General features: G+C 39.0%; 2 protein-coding genes across 2 annotated transcripts; both read left to right on the top strand.

Moving 5' to 3' along the window:
* The first annotated feature begins 4,324 nt into the window (after nucleotides 1-4,324).
* On the top strand, nucleotides 4,325-12,870 carry clptm1l (CLPTM1 like). Its single transcript, XM_034094566.2, has 18 exons — nucleotides 4,325-4,581; nucleotides 5,727-5,942; nucleotides 6,035-6,129; nucleotides 6,483-6,672; nucleotides 6,824-7,002; nucleotides 7,391-7,469; nucleotides 7,744-7,861; nucleotides 8,037-8,131; nucleotides 8,366-8,450; nucleotides 9,051-9,154; nucleotides 9,312-9,377; nucleotides 9,804-9,854; nucleotides 9,975-10,057; nucleotides 10,170-10,204; nucleotides 10,315-10,370; nucleotides 10,663-10,707; nucleotides 10,977-11,092; nucleotides 11,199-12,870. Exons 2-18 carry the CDS (start codon nucleotides 5,778-5,780, stop codon nucleotides 11,284-11,286), a joined length of 1,650 nt encoding a protein of 549 aa, XP_033950457.1. The 5' UTR covers nucleotides 4,325-4,581; nucleotides 5,727-5,777; the 3' UTR covers nucleotides 11,287-12,870.
* Nucleotides 12,871-13,478: 608 nt separating this feature from the next.
* rplp1 (ribosomal protein lateral stalk subunit P1) lies at nucleotides 13,479-15,707 on the top strand. The gene is made up of 4 exons (XM_034094575.2): nucleotides 13,479-13,689; nucleotides 14,485-14,559; nucleotides 15,096-15,216; nucleotides 15,591-15,707. Exons 1-4 carry the CDS (start codon nucleotides 13,618-13,620, stop codon nucleotides 15,665-15,667), a joined length of 345 nt encoding a protein of 114 aa, XP_033950466.1. The 5' UTR covers nucleotides 13,479-13,617; the 3' UTR covers nucleotides 15,668-15,707.
* Nucleotides 15,708-16,606: the final 899 nt, after the last annotated feature.

The raw sequence follows: 16,606 nt of genomic DNA, 5'->3' as shown, positions 1-16,606 counted from the left end.
ACCACGCCCCGTAAAACTCTGAAAAGTTTTGTGAAGCCGCCATTGTATTTGCTGGCATTAGCATTATTAGCATTAGTCATGTAGTAGATGACCATTACATGTAGGCGGCCTATGTATGATCTGTATGTATAATGTGTATTTGTAAAGCGCTTTGAGAGTCATTGATAAAGCGCTATAATAAATATAAGGATTATTATTATTAGCCCCGCGCACCAACGGAGAGAGAATAACTTATGGCAACACAACAAAAAAACATGGGAGCGGTGGAGTGATGAGGAGGCGTCGGCGTTCTGGCGATTTACTCGGAAGGCTTCAGTCGCCTAGTTGCTTCTGGGAGTCGTAAAGGCCCTGACACACCAACCCGATTTTGGGAGTCAGAGGCCGTCAGAGGCTGTCGGGCATTCGCGGCGCCGTAGTCAGGTTGGTGTGTCCCGCACCGTCGACCGTGACACGCCTTATTTGGACTGCCAGACCCGATGCATGGCCGATTCAACATGTTGAATCGGCCATGCATCGGGTCTGGCAGTCGGACCAAATAATCACTCTGATTGGCTGTTCAGCTAGCAAATCAGTGCATGAGAAGCGAAGCGGAAGTGAGGGACGTAAACAAACGATTTAAGAAGGCACACACAGACTGCTATTCATTTTCATCTCATCATGGCGATCTGGAATGATGCAAACGAAGACCTGCTCATCACCTTGATCCAGGAGAGGCCAGCTCTGTATGATATTACGGAGAAAAGATACTCTTCTTCTTCTCTGTCTTCCGGTTGTTGCCTCTTTTGAATGACGAATACACACTACCGCCGCCTGCTGGTAAGGAAAGTTATTGCCACTCACGCACTGAAGTCGGTGCGGTGTGTTCCCGTGCGACACATGGCCAAAACGCAGGAGAACACGGCCAGGCAACAGCCGACTTCAGCGTCGGCTAGTCCTCTGGTGACTGCTTGGTGTATCAGGGCCTTTACGTTACGTCCGCGGAGCTGTTAGGTTAAGTTCCTGGATTGGTACAAATGGACCAATCCGCGGACTTCCTCACACACACACACACACACACACACACACACACACACACACACACACAATCTTTTCTCAGCTGCAGCTCCGCCGATTTCTCCTCCCTGACGGCGGGACGCGGCAAGGCTGTGAGTCGGTGTGTAGCACACACACAAACTCCCAGTCAGGCTGCGTGTGTGTGTGTGTGTGTGTGTGTGTGTGTGTGTGTGTGTGTGTGTGTGTGTGTGTGTGTGTGTGTGTGTGTGTGTGTGTGTGTGTGTGTGTGTGTGTGTGTGTGTGTGTGTGTGTGTGTGTGTGTGTGTGTGTGTGTGTGTGTGTGTTCGGGCTGGGTTTCGCTGCGTCTCGCTGTCTCGCAGACGGCCACTGGGCTCATAGGGAGGTGGGGCAGGAGCTTCAACAAGCCGTTTAGGACAGAGAGTGAATACATACAGAGATGCTGTATGAGAAACCAATGTGATTTGGGAAAATTGCACTATATAAATCATTTGGAATTATGATCAGTAGAAATGGCCATGACATGGGACCTTTAACAAACTAATATTTGTGTGGGTAATCACACACATCCAATCCTTTAGGGTGCCAAGCCAAACATGCCAAATCTACAGCTGTCAATCAAATATAGTAATAAAGTTCAATATTTCCCTCTGAAATGTAGTGGAGTAGGCTACAACATGAATACAGAACTTAATTTAAGAAAAAGCAAAAAAGCCAAAAGTGTTAATGGATAAAAGTAAGAAGAAAAGTGATTTAAACAACACTGAATCTGCGGTGTGACATTCCCAGACTGAGTGTTCCAGAGGGAGGCCCTGAGAGCAGAACGTCTGTTCAACTTAAGTCTCAAACTGGGGCTGAGGGAGGTTAGAAGACCCTGCCCGAGGAGCTCCCCATGCTCGCTGGCTCACAAAATGTCGGCAATTTAGCTAATGCATGTGACTAAGGTTTCCTGAAGGGAACAAGTACATCACTGGTATGGGATAGGCTGAAGCCTTTTAATCACATCTGACAAGTGAATGGGTGTAGAATACATCAGGGGAAAGTCTCGCCCTTCTCTTGGTCATATATCTAAAGTGATGCAATTTTTTCTTTGCATTTCTCTTTTTTTGCACTGTTCTTGACGAGTGGTTCCGCCCAAATGTTCAGAAACTCTGACTGAGTGTTTCATTACTCTGTGAGGCTTGATTGTAATGCAGATCCCACTTACTCTTTTTGGTTCGCGTTTCAATCATTACAGTGATGGATTCAGTTCTTAAAATAAAACTCTATACTATATCAACACACTAAATATGAAACTGCTTCACCTGTAGTGAGGACTAAGGCAACAAAAAACATGTGAATACATACAAAACATCATTTGAAAGTGAATTGAAGGGTTGAGATGGATGTCACAATTTTTTTTTGTTTTTTATGCTATTTTTCTTTTAAATGGAATCGTCACCTTGAGGTGTATTTTCAGCTGCTGTCATGAGCCCTTTTCATCAGAGTTGACATCGCCCAAGAGGGGTTTAAGAGCGTCTGACAGACAGGAAGCAAGAGATGAGGAGTCATCTGTGTACAGGGAGAGGAGTTGTGGATAGAGCCCACAGCTCTCTCAGTGAAACGGCACAGACAGGTGGTCACGGTAGAAACAGGAAGCCTAATAATATCCAGCAGCAGATTTATGAAGAGATGTTACGCTGGGAAATTTGCCCACAGACCACTTTCAGGATGATGTTGCTGAATTTACAGCTAATGCGTATATTCTATATTTATAGTGTGATGGCAGAGTCACTGAGGTTACAGGAGTTCTTTGGACAAATTATGGGACCATGTTGACAGAGCAGACACTTCACCCTGAAGGGCAGGCCGGCCGCAGAAGGTCGAGAAGTGAGGCTGTAAAACATGAGATATAAGAAAAGATACAAGGACTTCATTAAGATGGAGGTCAGTAACACTGGCCTGAACTCGTGGAGGCAGGGGAGTATAACCTTCCTCAGCACAGTGATTCAAGTAGGTTAGGATGTCTTCAGGGACAAACAGTGGTTAAATATCACTGATGAAATGTCACTGTGACTGTTGTGGATTTGGGCTAAAATGTTATAGTGATAGAAATGGCAATAAGGAAATCCCCACGGGCATTTTCTTAACTGTTATGTTATGAGAGAGAATTTGATTTAGGTAATGTTACCCTCAGGTAATAACGACCTTCCATTAGCAGTGACACGATTATTATTTTTGCTGTTTAAACTGTGTTGAAAGAATTACTCATCTGTTTACTTGACTACTACTGTGTAGAAGTGCTCTTGTACAAGAGTGGTGCTGAATTCAAAATGTTCCCTTAGTAAAAGTGCAGAAGAATTAGCATCAAATTATACCTCATGTGCCAAAAAGTACTCAAAGTCTTCAAAATTGTATATTGCATTATCGGATGTTAATTATTGATGCAATGCATTCACGAGTTAATCACTTAATTGTTTCAGCTGGTAAATGAGGAGCTTATTGCTCTGCAATATTATATTATATATTTTTCAATATGGGATCCATTAAGTTAACATAATAGTATTAAAATATAAGATTTATTTATTTGATATCTGTATTATTGCCCTGAAACTTCAAAGTACAAGTTATAAAATGTATTTAGTGGAGTAAATAGTGCAATATTTGTCTCTGAATTGTAATGGAGCTGGTTGAGGTGATATGGGTTAAAAGGAGGTATGGTGCACCCTCTGGAAAACAATATTGAAGGAATGAGAACAAACAATATGTATGAACTTCATACTGTGTCATCACAAACAGCTAACACAGGAGAATGATTGATCACCCTAAAAGCCATCTCTATGTCTTTGTTCAATTAATTCAATAAATTAACCAACCTTTCTTCCAATAACAAATTCTGTTTAGGCATTACTTATTTGTATTACTTGAATGATTAGGCACTAATAGTTCCATATTCCCATACGGTTTATATTGGTAACACTACTGTTCTTTTGGTTTTTTTCATATATTTTTCTACACATTTTGATAAATGTATTACTTGTATTGTTATTCTATTAGACATTATGAACGTTTAATACTCCTTTTTTATTATTGTAATATTTAATTCACGAGCAATCTCTCGGTAGGCTATTAATAATTGTAATGATTTTATTTAATTGTATGTTATCTTAAATAACGATTTACATGTCAGGCCTATTTTCATAATTTAAACCATGTAACTTATTTGCACTGACAAGTATAATTTAACTGTAGGTAAAACTAAATGATATGAACATTTATAATTTGCCGTAGTGTTGTCTTGGTGAAGTGAAGTCTCGCGTTACCATTCCCCAAATCCCGTCCAAGAAACCGACCAGGAAGCGAATGGCGGAAATTTAGATCCACCTCACGCTTTCAGCTAACAGTTTTTGGGGCAGAGCTGTTTCTCTCCTGAATGGAGACGCCAGCAGAGTAGAAGACACATGTGTTGTTGCTAAAAACGGTGGACGGGGTTAAAGAAACGATGTCTTCGCGTCTAACTACACGGCAGCATCGGTAACGTGAATGGACGGAGTGAGTCCTGTCACTGAGATCCTGACAGATTAAACACCGGTAGGTTTTTACTTGCGTAATAATTTTTACTTTTGCGTAAACACTACTACACATGAGAGAAACACAAGTATACAACATTGTAATTTGGTCGCTAAAATGAGTTGAAAGACATCAGAAAACACACCCTTTGATTGTGACGAGCAAAACAGTAGCAAAGCAACCATATGGACTGAACAGCTGTCTGAGTTTAGGTAAATAAAAGACTTTAATATTGCATCTAGCATGCCTTAAATCACTCAAATGGTGGTAAGTTACTACCACCAACAAAGATGTGTGGTTGTTAACTGTAAACTCTGGCATTAACCGCTCCCAGTGTTTACAATACCTCAAAATAACAGCTGCAAAGATTCTCTGCTGGATCTGTATCTTTTTTCTGTCAATGTCAGGCCTATACTCTTATCACCAACCATCTAATATGTACATGTGTGGCTGTTTTTAAAGTGTGATATAACACAAGCTAAATGAGCAAGTTCTTATAAATAAAATTACATTAGAAGGTAAAAAGAGTTGTTTGAAGCATTATCAAACATTTGTACCGGGACGGCCATTTCCTTGTTTAACATGTTTAACACAATGCCCCCATGAACAAAGCCAGATCCATAAAGAGAAAAGTGGAAGAACTTGTATGGCCCATGGGTGCTCAACATCTCAGGCTTTTGTGGCTGAATGGGAGCATCCCTTAAGCCAGGCTTTAAAATCATAAGAAAAGCGTGAAATAGTAACATGTTGATGCCCATGGTTTTGGAATGAGAACTTCATCTGTTACACATGAGAGTGAAGAGAAAGGTAGAAGATACCCCCTTGGGGAAATTCAAGCCTCTAGTAGCACCATTTGTATAATCATATCTGTATAAATATAGATAATAATAAATTATATGAATATAGCCCTTTTTGCTTACACACTACCCAATATAAGGAGGTAATAATAATAATAACAAAGCAGCATGCACAGGGTTAAAAAGGACACTTAAAAGTCCATTCATATCAACTTCAGGCCAAGTAGTTTGATATATTTTCCCACATGACAAGCTGTTCATTAGCCAGAGTTAAGAGAGAGGTCTCTGCCAGAAAACCTCTATATAATAAAGTCAGAAAGGGTTTTTGGATAAACATCATTCTACACACTAACTATTTTTCATTTGCAGATTTATGGCCTTGCTCCTCAGCTAGACGAGGGAGACGACGAGAGTATCATCATGTTCCTGAAAGCATCTTTCACCTCCCTGATTGTGGGGGTGTTTGTGGTGTACGTGCTCCACACATGCTGGGTGATGTACGGCATAGTGTACACTAAACCCTGCGACAACCCCAAAGAGGACAACTGTATCACACCCTTCCTGGCAGGGAACCCCAAACTACAGGTCAGTCATGTGGGGTGAACGATGGTTCGTTTCGATTCCACTGTCCAGTAGAACACAGTGAAATTATAACAAATTATCTGTGTGTTTTCCAGTTGAGTATCTACACAGCACTGCGACCCAATGCAGAGGGAGGACATACTTTGATCCACAAAGAGGAAACATTTGATGTCAACAGCAAGTTTGAGAGGTGGGTGGCACTCGTTTTATATAACTTTTAAATAGAAAAGCAAAGAGTTGCTATAAGTCTCTAAAATGATTATTCTCCATCCTCAGATCTGATTGGTAAAGTCAGATTCATAGCTGTACACTAACTGATACACACTGAACCCAAATGCATTCATTCATAATTCAGATGAATGCATATAAACCTTGCTAAGAACTGAAACCCATGTTGAGATTATTACACTTGACAGACTGATATTTAGATCTTTAAGAGAGGACACTTTTCCAAGGACTTGTGATTGATGCATAAGCAAACATACGTCATATTCTTATATACAGTATCTAAATATCTTCCTTTCATCCTCTTCTGTCCTCCAGGATAGTAAATGTCACCCTCCCTAAGAAGACCCGCAACAATGGAACTTTATATGCGTTCATATTTGTCCATCAAGCTGGCATCACTCCGTGGCAGGATCCACGACAGGTCCACTTGGTGGCTCAGCTCACCACTTACATGGTGCCTAAACTGCCTGAAATCTCCCTGATATCCGGAGATGATCAAACACCGGTACTGAATTATTCATTGTTTTCTGAATAAAGAGTGTTAAAGGGCATAGGGAAAAGCTTTAGGTGGCTATTTGAATGTTTTAGATTACCTCTAGGTGCTAATCTGGCATTTCATTTGAGAGTACGTGTTCTTTGTCTATGTGATCACACAGGGTCAGAAAGAAGAAGCCCAGCAGAAGAAAGGTGAAGGTGACGCTGCAGCAGCTCCCACTTCCACAGCTGATCACCCAGTTTCCCACTGGCGCACCCGCCTCACATTCAACATTGTTGGCGACCCCTTTGTTTTCGACAGAGAATCCCTGCCTAGTGATGTCCACAGATACCTCAGAGTGTAAGAAATACAGTAACGCATACACACACATGAAACCCGCTCAAAGACTCATCTTGCACTATTTCTATTTTATTTCTATTTACTTGCACATCTCAAAACATTCTCTTGCACTATTTTATCTGTTTTATTTGTTCTATGTCCGATATGTTGCACTGTTGGAGGAGCCTGTGACCAAATATTTTCATTGTCATATCTACACTGTAGCTAATGTGCAAATGACAATAAAGCCTTGAAACTCACAGAAAAACTCTGGGTATGTTGCTAAACTATTGTGGACATTTAACATATTACATGCAGGAACATTAAGGTGTATGGCATATCATGAATTAAAAGGACTTGAATTAGGATCCAGATGCGTCTGATTATTTTTTGTTTTTCTGTATTTCAGATTCCAAAATGGTAAGAAGATGGTTTATCTACCTCTGCTGTTTGTTGATGAGCTCAGCAACCGGGTGAAGGACCTTGCGGTAAGCTACATTTAAATCAATATTATAGTTACGTTTTGTTAAATAACTTATTAAGAGGAAAACACTGTTTACTATTATCCAATGATTAAAGGTTGGAATGATCAACCAGATACTTGTTGATCTGTATACACTGAAACTAGGTTTTATTTCCTGCCAAAATGTGTACCGTTTCAATGATCACAAGAGAATAAGATCCATACTTTTAGAAGGAGATATTGTAAGTAATGTTTTGCTTCTAAATAATCTGACATGCTGGTTTGTTGTGTATTTGCAGGAGATTAACAGCACCTCCATGGAGCTCCCTCTGACCATCTCCTACGACTCCATCTCTCTGGGGAGGCTGAGATTCTGGATCCACATGCAAGACGCTGTTTTCTCTCTGCAGCAGTTCGGTATGTTTATCATCACACATACACACACACACACACACACACACACACACACACACACACACACACACACACACACACACACACACACACATACACATACACATACACATACACACAGTAAAAGCTTTGAACTCTAATACAATGTGTTGTTGTCTGTCTGTATCTCTATTTGCAGGTTTCACAGAAAAGGATGCGGATGAGATTAAAGGAATCTTTGTGGACACCAACCTGTACTTCCTGGGTCTGACTTTCTTTGTAGCCGCCTTCCATGTAAGTCTTCACCTCCGAGCACCACATTACAATAGAATAAAATAAAGAAGAAAACTGTATACTGCAAAAGTCTGAACATTGCACAATTCTCCAAAACAAAATATGTATAACCACCAAATAGAGGATCATAAGAAGCAAATCTGTATCCGATCGTTGCTTTCATCCTTCAGAAAAGATAATGAATGACAAACAATATAATGTCGCTTGATACATTTATGTCTTTTGCCTTTTTAGCTCCTCTTTGACTTCCTCGCGTTCAAGAATGACATCAGCTTCTGGAAGGAGAAGACGAGCATGGTGGGAATGTCCAGCAAAGCAGGTAGATGACTTTGTTCTCGTTAACAACACAATATCGGACAGTTAATGATGTTTGGAGGTTCACTTGCTATACAGATGACTGATTGGGAAACTAATTCAACACAGTATGACACGTCAGGCCTTTAAAGAAAATGTGCAACACAAGGGAATCGATAAGAAACTAGGCATCAGCGGTGTGTTGAGTATAATCTGATTTAGTGAGTCTGGAATGCTTGGTGGTCTGATGTTGAATTATTTTCAAAACAGCCACAAAATAAGGGATCTCGTCTGGTAATATCTAGAATTAGCCATATGCAAAAGGCTGCGAGACGTATTTCACCCACATCATTATAAGCAAGAAGTACTGTATGTATGTACTTCTAAATGTTTGCCAGTCTCTTGTCCTGTACTGGAACTATGCATGTCCACAGGTGTGGCTCTATGAGGCAACTTATTCTGTGGATTTTAAAGTAGAAAATGCTAAAACATTGGTGTTGGCAGACGATGATCAGTACTCTCTCCAAATGAATCAACCTTTTGGAAATGTACTGAAATGCGTCTATTGCTGTGTAATCCAAATAATGTGTGGACCTAATGATTACATGTTGTGTTTTCTTTACAGTGCTGTGGAGATGTTTCAGCACCATCGTGATTTTCCTCTATTTGTTTGACCAGCAGACCAGCCTGCTGGTCCTCATACCTGCGGGCATCGGCTCTATCATTGAAGTTAGTACACACAGAAACACACTGCAAACACACACTGCATGCAATGAGGACTACATAGAAACATGTACTTTTTTGATGTCGTTTTTAAAAATAAATGTTGTATTTATTCGATCTGTTCATGATATTTTTGTGGAAATGTTTTATTTATTTGTTGCAGGTATGGAAAGTGAAGAAGGCCTTGAAGATTCAGGTGTTCTGGAAAGGAGGCAAACCTTCATTCCTGGTGTGTGTGTGTGTGTCTTTTTATTTTCTCTACAGCATTTGACTGTTCGTCAGTGGTGAATGAATTGTGGACTTCCTCTGTTTGCTGAGCACAGCTTTCTTTGACTAGATTTTAGTAATTTACTCTGCAATATGGCTCTCTATTAAATTGATGTGGGCTGAAAATGAAAGCACAGTAGCTCCACATTTGGAGACATGATAAACGACTAAACAAAACCATTTGTTATAGGCGGTAGTTTAAGATTGATACTATCACCAAAGCAAAGCAATGGGGTTCCTTGTTTTGAAGTTTAATCTCAGAGTTCAGAAATCACAGCATTTTCCCATGTTTCCGATTCAAAAACCTCATAGTTGTGCAATTACATCAAATGTGTGTGATTTTGAGTGCTAACCCTACATCTCTGTGTTTTTCTTTTCTGTGGAATAGTTTGGGAAAATGGATGAATCGGAGAGGAGAACAGAACATTACGATACTCTGGTAAGACCTTACAGGCTCACACTCAATATATAACAATATACCTTACCACACTGCACGTTGTTACTGGGCAGTATGAGTGGTGCTGTAACTGGATGTATGCTACCTTGTCTTTCTCTGTAGGCCATGAAGTATCTCTCTTACCTCCTTTACCCGTTGTGCATTGGAGGGGCTGTGTATGCTCTAGTATTCCAGCGATATAAGAGGTATTTGTGTTTGTGAACATAGCATGCACAGTTTTGTTATTTAATGTAATTCCAGTTGTTATTACCTCACCAGTCTTGACATGATTATCTCATATTTTTTTCTCTGTTCTAGTTGGTACTCATGGTTGATCAACAGTTTAGTTAATGGTAAGCTTTAATCTCTTAACGCTATGAATTGTTAACAATATTATAATTTTAAAAGTTGATAACCTTGATTGAAAAGAAAAGACTTTTCAAATTGGTGTTGATGATTGCAGGTGTATACGCCTTTGGTTTCCTCTTCATGCTTCCTCAACTATTTGTCAACTATAAGGTCAGTACTTTTAACAGTATTTTAAAATGTGGTTATTAACTAAATGTATTACAAAGGCTCAAACTATATGTGACATCTTGCCTCTAAGGGAAGAAAATAACTGCTACATGTTGTGTTTGAAGTGACAATTGAAATTGGTTTCTAGAGGTCAAAACAGCTTAACATCTTAAAGAAAGGTGTAGATTGTTTAGATATTGCTTCAAAGTTTACACCATAGCATTGCATTTAATTTGAATGACTGTTTTTGTCTTTCAAACATCCCACCGCTGATGTATTGTGCTCTATTTAACAGCTGAAATCTGTGGCCCACCTGCCCTGGAAAGCCTTCATGTACAAGGTGAGAATCAACTCCACTTAGTTACTCCATTAGTGCTGATTAACAAGTATGAATGTATTGACAGTGTGGAATTATAGATTTGCTGTTATATTATAAATATTGAATGATAAATCACCACATTCCCATCTCCCACCTTGTTCTGTCACAGATGATATGAAACGGATACTAAATTATGTTTGATGTAAAAAAATCTATTTTTTATTTTAAGCTACACTCACTATATATATTAGCATCTATTCTGTATTAATTGATTGATTTATCTTTTCCAGGCATTCAACACTTTCATCGACGATGTGTTTGCCTTCATCATCACCATGCCAACGTCCCACAGACTGGCCTGTTTCAGAGATGACGTGGTGTTTCTCATCTACCTCTACCAGAGATGGTACAAACACACAAACACAAAACACAGAGACAGAATTATTTTGCGGAATAACCAACAAAACACAACCAAACCTTTTCTGACCTATAACTCTGTTTCCTCTCCCCAGGCTCTACCCAGTGGACAAAACGAGAGTAAATGAATATGGAGTTTCTTACGACGAAGAACCCAAAAAAGAAAAGACTCACAAGGACTAGTGAGGAGAGACACTTGGATTCCATGATCTCAGTCCAATGGTATAAACTGAGCTCCAGGTGAAGAGGCACCTGGAAATGTGTTTGTGATCCAGATCAGTTAGTCGTAAATGGACCAGCTGCGGCGCCATTCCTGTGGTTTTTGACTTTTTCATTCCGTCCCATAGTGCAACGTTTTGAAGGGTCAACATCTGCTTATCTGCCCTTTTCAGTCTGGAAAGGATTCTTTTTTGCAGCGAGTGATGGGACAGGGAAATCAATAAACCTCTAACCATTTAAAACTGACGCAACAAATCTAGGAACAACGTGATTGGTCTGTTTGCACCCTGCACCAATATGACCATCTGTTCCTCAGGTCAGACACTGCTCAGCTTTGTTATGAACGAGTACACTGATGACTATAGCAGCTCTCCTATAGTAAATATATCTTGCTTTCTCTGCCATAAGGTCTGCTTTTTAGTTTTCCACCAAGCCAATCACATTCCTTGTCTATTGGAGCAGCTCTATACTGTTGACATCACTGGAGGTCTTTTTTTTTACTTAATTTACATCTTTGCATGTCAGCAAATAGTCATTTGGTTCTATGATATTACATTGGGCTCCCACTTTAAGCAAAAACCACTTCTTAAGGACCACTTTAGATATTGAGTTTCCGAATCTTAATTGCAATGTCAAAAAGGGATGATTAGAATTTGAAAATGTTAAGTTGTATATGGCTCTATTGTTAGCTCAGTTAATTGTTTCTAAAGCAGCATTTAAATGATATAAAGTGGAGCTAATTATTTTTGTTAAAAGGATTTGCCAATTAGAAATGATGAACGTGTAGACATTTAAATGATTTATCATCAATTATTATGAAGACAAACCCAACATGTTTAAACCCTGGGACGATTTGTCATCTTAAAAGTGAGAATATGCATCAATGAAATGTTTAAGGTAACATAAAGTTAGTTACAAATTGAAAATGCATCATTCTAACTTTTAAGATGTTTACTTATGTACTTTCTCACAAGAGTTAATTCATTCAATGGTCATCGTCTTAAAACAACCGTCTCCTGTCTCTCCTGGTCTGGCCACAGACTAAACGATGCTGACATTTTTAAATGATAACACAGTGGGGTAACGTTGATAGCCATACTGTCATTTCCACCCACTACCGTTTCTGGTTTGGTTTTACCTTCTCAAGTATTTTTTACATATCAGGGCCAAGAAAATATGTTGGTGCCAAACTTTTTGAACTTTGAATGTTCACCATAAAGGGTCCATCTGCCGTTTTTAAATAGAAACTAACATTGTGAGATTAACGGTTTATGGTAAGACTTGAGGAAAGTATTACTACAAGTTGATATATAGTTGCATTTAGATTTTTCTGCTATAATTCTAATGTTCTTCTTTTGTGTGTGTTTGTGTCTGTTTTATTTTGATATAAAGATTCATGGATACATTTGGTCTGTGCGTAAATAACTAGCCCAGGGTTTCTTTTCCTTTGTGGGCTGAGAGAGATTTGCTATAAAACTACCTTGAAATGGTTTTACTTATTGTAATGTTTATGTTTTTAATTGTGATTAAATAAAACTGTTGACTGACCATGCTGTGATCATTGGAGTTAAAACCCACAGATAGATTTATGTAACATCATAAAGATGAAATACACAATAAATACGTATACAATTCATTATTAATTGTATGACCTGTGTATGTAAGCTATCCTTTGAATCTATTATAACACAGCATATACATATAAAAAACAAATAAATAATAAATGAATGGTGCTTAATGTGGAAAGGCTTCAAATGTATATAATTGTCTTCAATTAAATAGAAACTTATATCAATTGGGAATTATTTTTATATAAAATGTAATAAAAACAATATTTCAATTTAACATATTGATTTATTTTATATTTCTGTGCATATTTCTTAATTTTTTAAACATGTGTATATTATAATTGAGGCTTTTCTTTCGTTGTTGTTTCATTTACTAATTAATTGAGCTATTCATTTGTTTGCTGTCGCCTTTACCTTTAGATCTGCATTTAACAAACTCCATTATTGTTCAAACTCCACAATACAAAACAAAAAGTGAGAGCTTTTGAAATTGCATCGACGCAAGACGTCTGTCGTCACTGTGTGTGCGTGCTGACGTCAGAGTCACGCAGCCTCGACGCAGAGTATATGAAGCTAGCTCCCGCCCTCTCCCGTCCCTTTTCCGCTACAGGAAGTTAACGTGCCTAAGGTGCTCGGTTCTTCACCAGAAGCTAAGGCCCGCAATCCGGCGACTAGCACCCTCACATTTAGGCATCCACTTCGAAAAATACAAAATCTATCATCTACAATGGCATCCGTATCTGAGCTCGCTTGCATTTACTCTGCTCTGATCCTCCACGACGATGAAGTCACCGTCACCGTAAGTGTCCCGGCTTAACCCCGGTCCGCCAAAACCTAAACCGCACATTCTAGGGTATTATGTGAACTGTGAAAGCCCTATATCATAAAGCTGACACATTTATAAACTATTCTGATAAACTGTGATGTTGGTGTGTTTGTTAAACATGTGAGTTTAGGTATTTAGATGTCAAAACGGTACTCTCTTGCGATAAAAATGGCGGCATGGTTGTTGCTAGGCCACGTTTCTGTTTTGGAACAGCTCTTAGTGTCTTGTGCTATTCATTAACCAACTTTGTAGCTTATGTTACATGTTTTATTTGTTCTTGACACATGTCTTCCACTTCTTAAAACAGGTGTAGATCTAGTTATGTCCTTCGCTCAAATGGCAGGTGATGTCTCAAGTCAGTGCTAAGCTAGTTTAACTCTACATCAGCACAACATGCTTTAAAGTATCACCTAAAGGGAGTCAGTTAACGTTTGTCTAGAAACATTAACTATTGTGATTAGTGTTGTTTTTTTACAACTCTACAGTCTTTTATCCTGGCGGTTGTGTTACACGTGGATGCTGAACAACATCCTTCTAACTTTCAAACTTCTGAACAAATGATGACAGCACATCATTATCCCTCTTCATTTCACCAAACAATATTGCCTGTACATACAAGATGGCTTTGGCAAATAAATGAGATTCACTAACTAAAACTTGACTTGCTGCTTATGTGATAAGAGTCTTTTGTTTATGAAGTCCACACAACTTTTTTTTAAAGGGTGAAAGAAGTTTATTTTTTAACAACCATTGTTTCTGTGTCTATAGGAGGACAAGCTGAATGCCCTGATCAAGGCTGCTGGAGTCACAGTGGAGCCTTTCTGGCCAAGTCTGTTCGCCAAGGTGAGAGAAACACACTTAATAAGGGTGATGCGAATGCAGGGTTTAAAGCAGTGGGATGGGTTAAGTTCTGTTTTTTACTAATGGTGTCCTTGCTGCTTATCAACAATGAAATAATAGACTCTTAGCTGTACTGCTTCCTTATGCAGTCACATGTATGTTACCTCAAGTAAAAGCTGATTTAATTTGGAAAATAAGTTTTTTTGTTTTTTCATTTAAAAAAATGTTTGGCTGAGATGGTTACCACTGAAAGACAATGTTTACAAGATAAGTGGTTACTAGAAATGCATGAAATCCTGATCGTCTTTATAGAATATATATTGGTACACATGTAATTGAATGAGATCTAGTTATGAAAGACGTTGTTAGGTAAATGATCACGAGAGTTGGATTATAATGTAATGCACTGGTAGAAGATACTAATAATCATTTAGTTTAAGGACTATGTAGTAAATAAATGTCATGTGTACCAAGAGTTGTACAGAACACACCTAGTTATCTTTAGTTGTAGTCTGACCCGTGATTGTGTCTGTTCGTAGGCGCTGTCCAGCATCGACATCGGCAGCCTGATCTGCAACGTTGGAGCCGGAGGAGGTGGAGCACCCGCTGCCGGAGGAGCACCTGCTGCCGGAGCACCTGCTGCTGCCGGAGAAGCCCCAGGTAACCAGACAAACTGTGGATTCAATATCACAATGGGATGTACCTCGTGGGGGTTGTGTATTATATTCCAATGCTGTACTTGTAAACTGAAGGCAAGTGCATCGCTGGCTTTTGAGGTGTAGACTTGTGGTATTGTTAGTTTGACTGAGTTTGTGTACTATGGATTTTCTGAACTCAAACTGGTCTGCTTAAGGTATTGCTTAAACTTAAATTCAGAAGAAAAACATTTGAGTCTTTCAGATAAATAATCCAAGCTAAATTGTCAGCTTACTTTGCACTTTTAGGGTAATTGTGCAAAGCCAATCTCTACAGATGGTAATTGTGCACTTTGCATTTTTGTACTTTGTTAACGTATTTATTTTCTACCCTTACAGCCAAGGAGGAGGAGAAGAAGGAAGAGTCTGAGGCCGAGGCATCCGATGATGACATGGGCTTCGGTCTCTTTGATTAAAATGTTTTTGTAATAAAAAAAAAACAGTAATACAAAAATAGCTGCTGCCTATCTGACTCTATTTGTCCCTCCCCATAATAGCTTGAGACATATGCAAATAATTCATGTCAATGCCAAAAACATTAATTCTGACATGGGAGAGCTGCACTAGATAAAGGAAAGGTTTCTTTTATATACATATTGCAGTATTTTATTAAAGCATTTGTGAAGGGAAATGCCTGTAAAGAAACTGGACTAGGTCCAGGATGTAATCTTCTGTGACTAGAGCGTAATGATGTGAAGCAGACAGCTGCCACTTCAGTTAAACCGGGCGATAACATCTGTTTTCTTAATTTTGAGTCTTGAATGGGGTTTACAGACTTTTTTTTTTTTTTTACATCTGAATGCAAACGAGTACAATTAAAAGTGGAGAACGTTTGCAAGGAGAAATATATACATGAGAACCTTCCCAACTGAGTGAAATGACCCGGAAGTACCTCAGTGGCAGCCATGATAAGTGCGGTTCGAATTCTCTACAGGCTGCATAAAACGATGTTAATGAATCGTTGGACTGCAGTTCAATGGGTCATTGGTAGTATATTAAAAAATTAGTTTGTTCAGATATCAATCAATGTTTATTTATATAGCCCAATATCACAAATGTTACATTTGTCTCAGTGGTCTTCACAGTGTGTACAGAATATCAGTGACAATACGACACCCTCTGTCCTTAGACCCTCACAGGAAAAACTTCCAAAGAAAACCCAGTTTAAAGGGAAAAATGAGAGAAACCTCAGGGAGAGCAACAGAGGAGGGATCCCTCTCCCAGGACGGACAGACGTGCAATAGATGCCGTGTGTAAATAAAATAAAGTAAAAAGATAAAGGTTCAGGCTCCAATTGTATTGACCATTTTGACAGGACAAAGTTAAACTTCTAGTCAGCTGCTAACCCCCACAGA

Source organism: Pseudochaenichthys georgianus, chromosome 11, assembly GCF_902827115.2.
Source record: "Pseudochaenichthys georgianus chromosome 11, fPseGeo1.2, whole genome shotgun sequence".
In the NCBI taxonomy this organism is placed as follows: Eukaryota; Metazoa; Chordata; class Actinopteri; order Perciformes; family Channichthyidae; genus Pseudochaenichthys; species Pseudochaenichthys georgianus.
The sequence above is the reverse complement of the archived record's forward strand: the minus strand, read 5'-3'. Positions and strand labels throughout refer to the sequence as shown.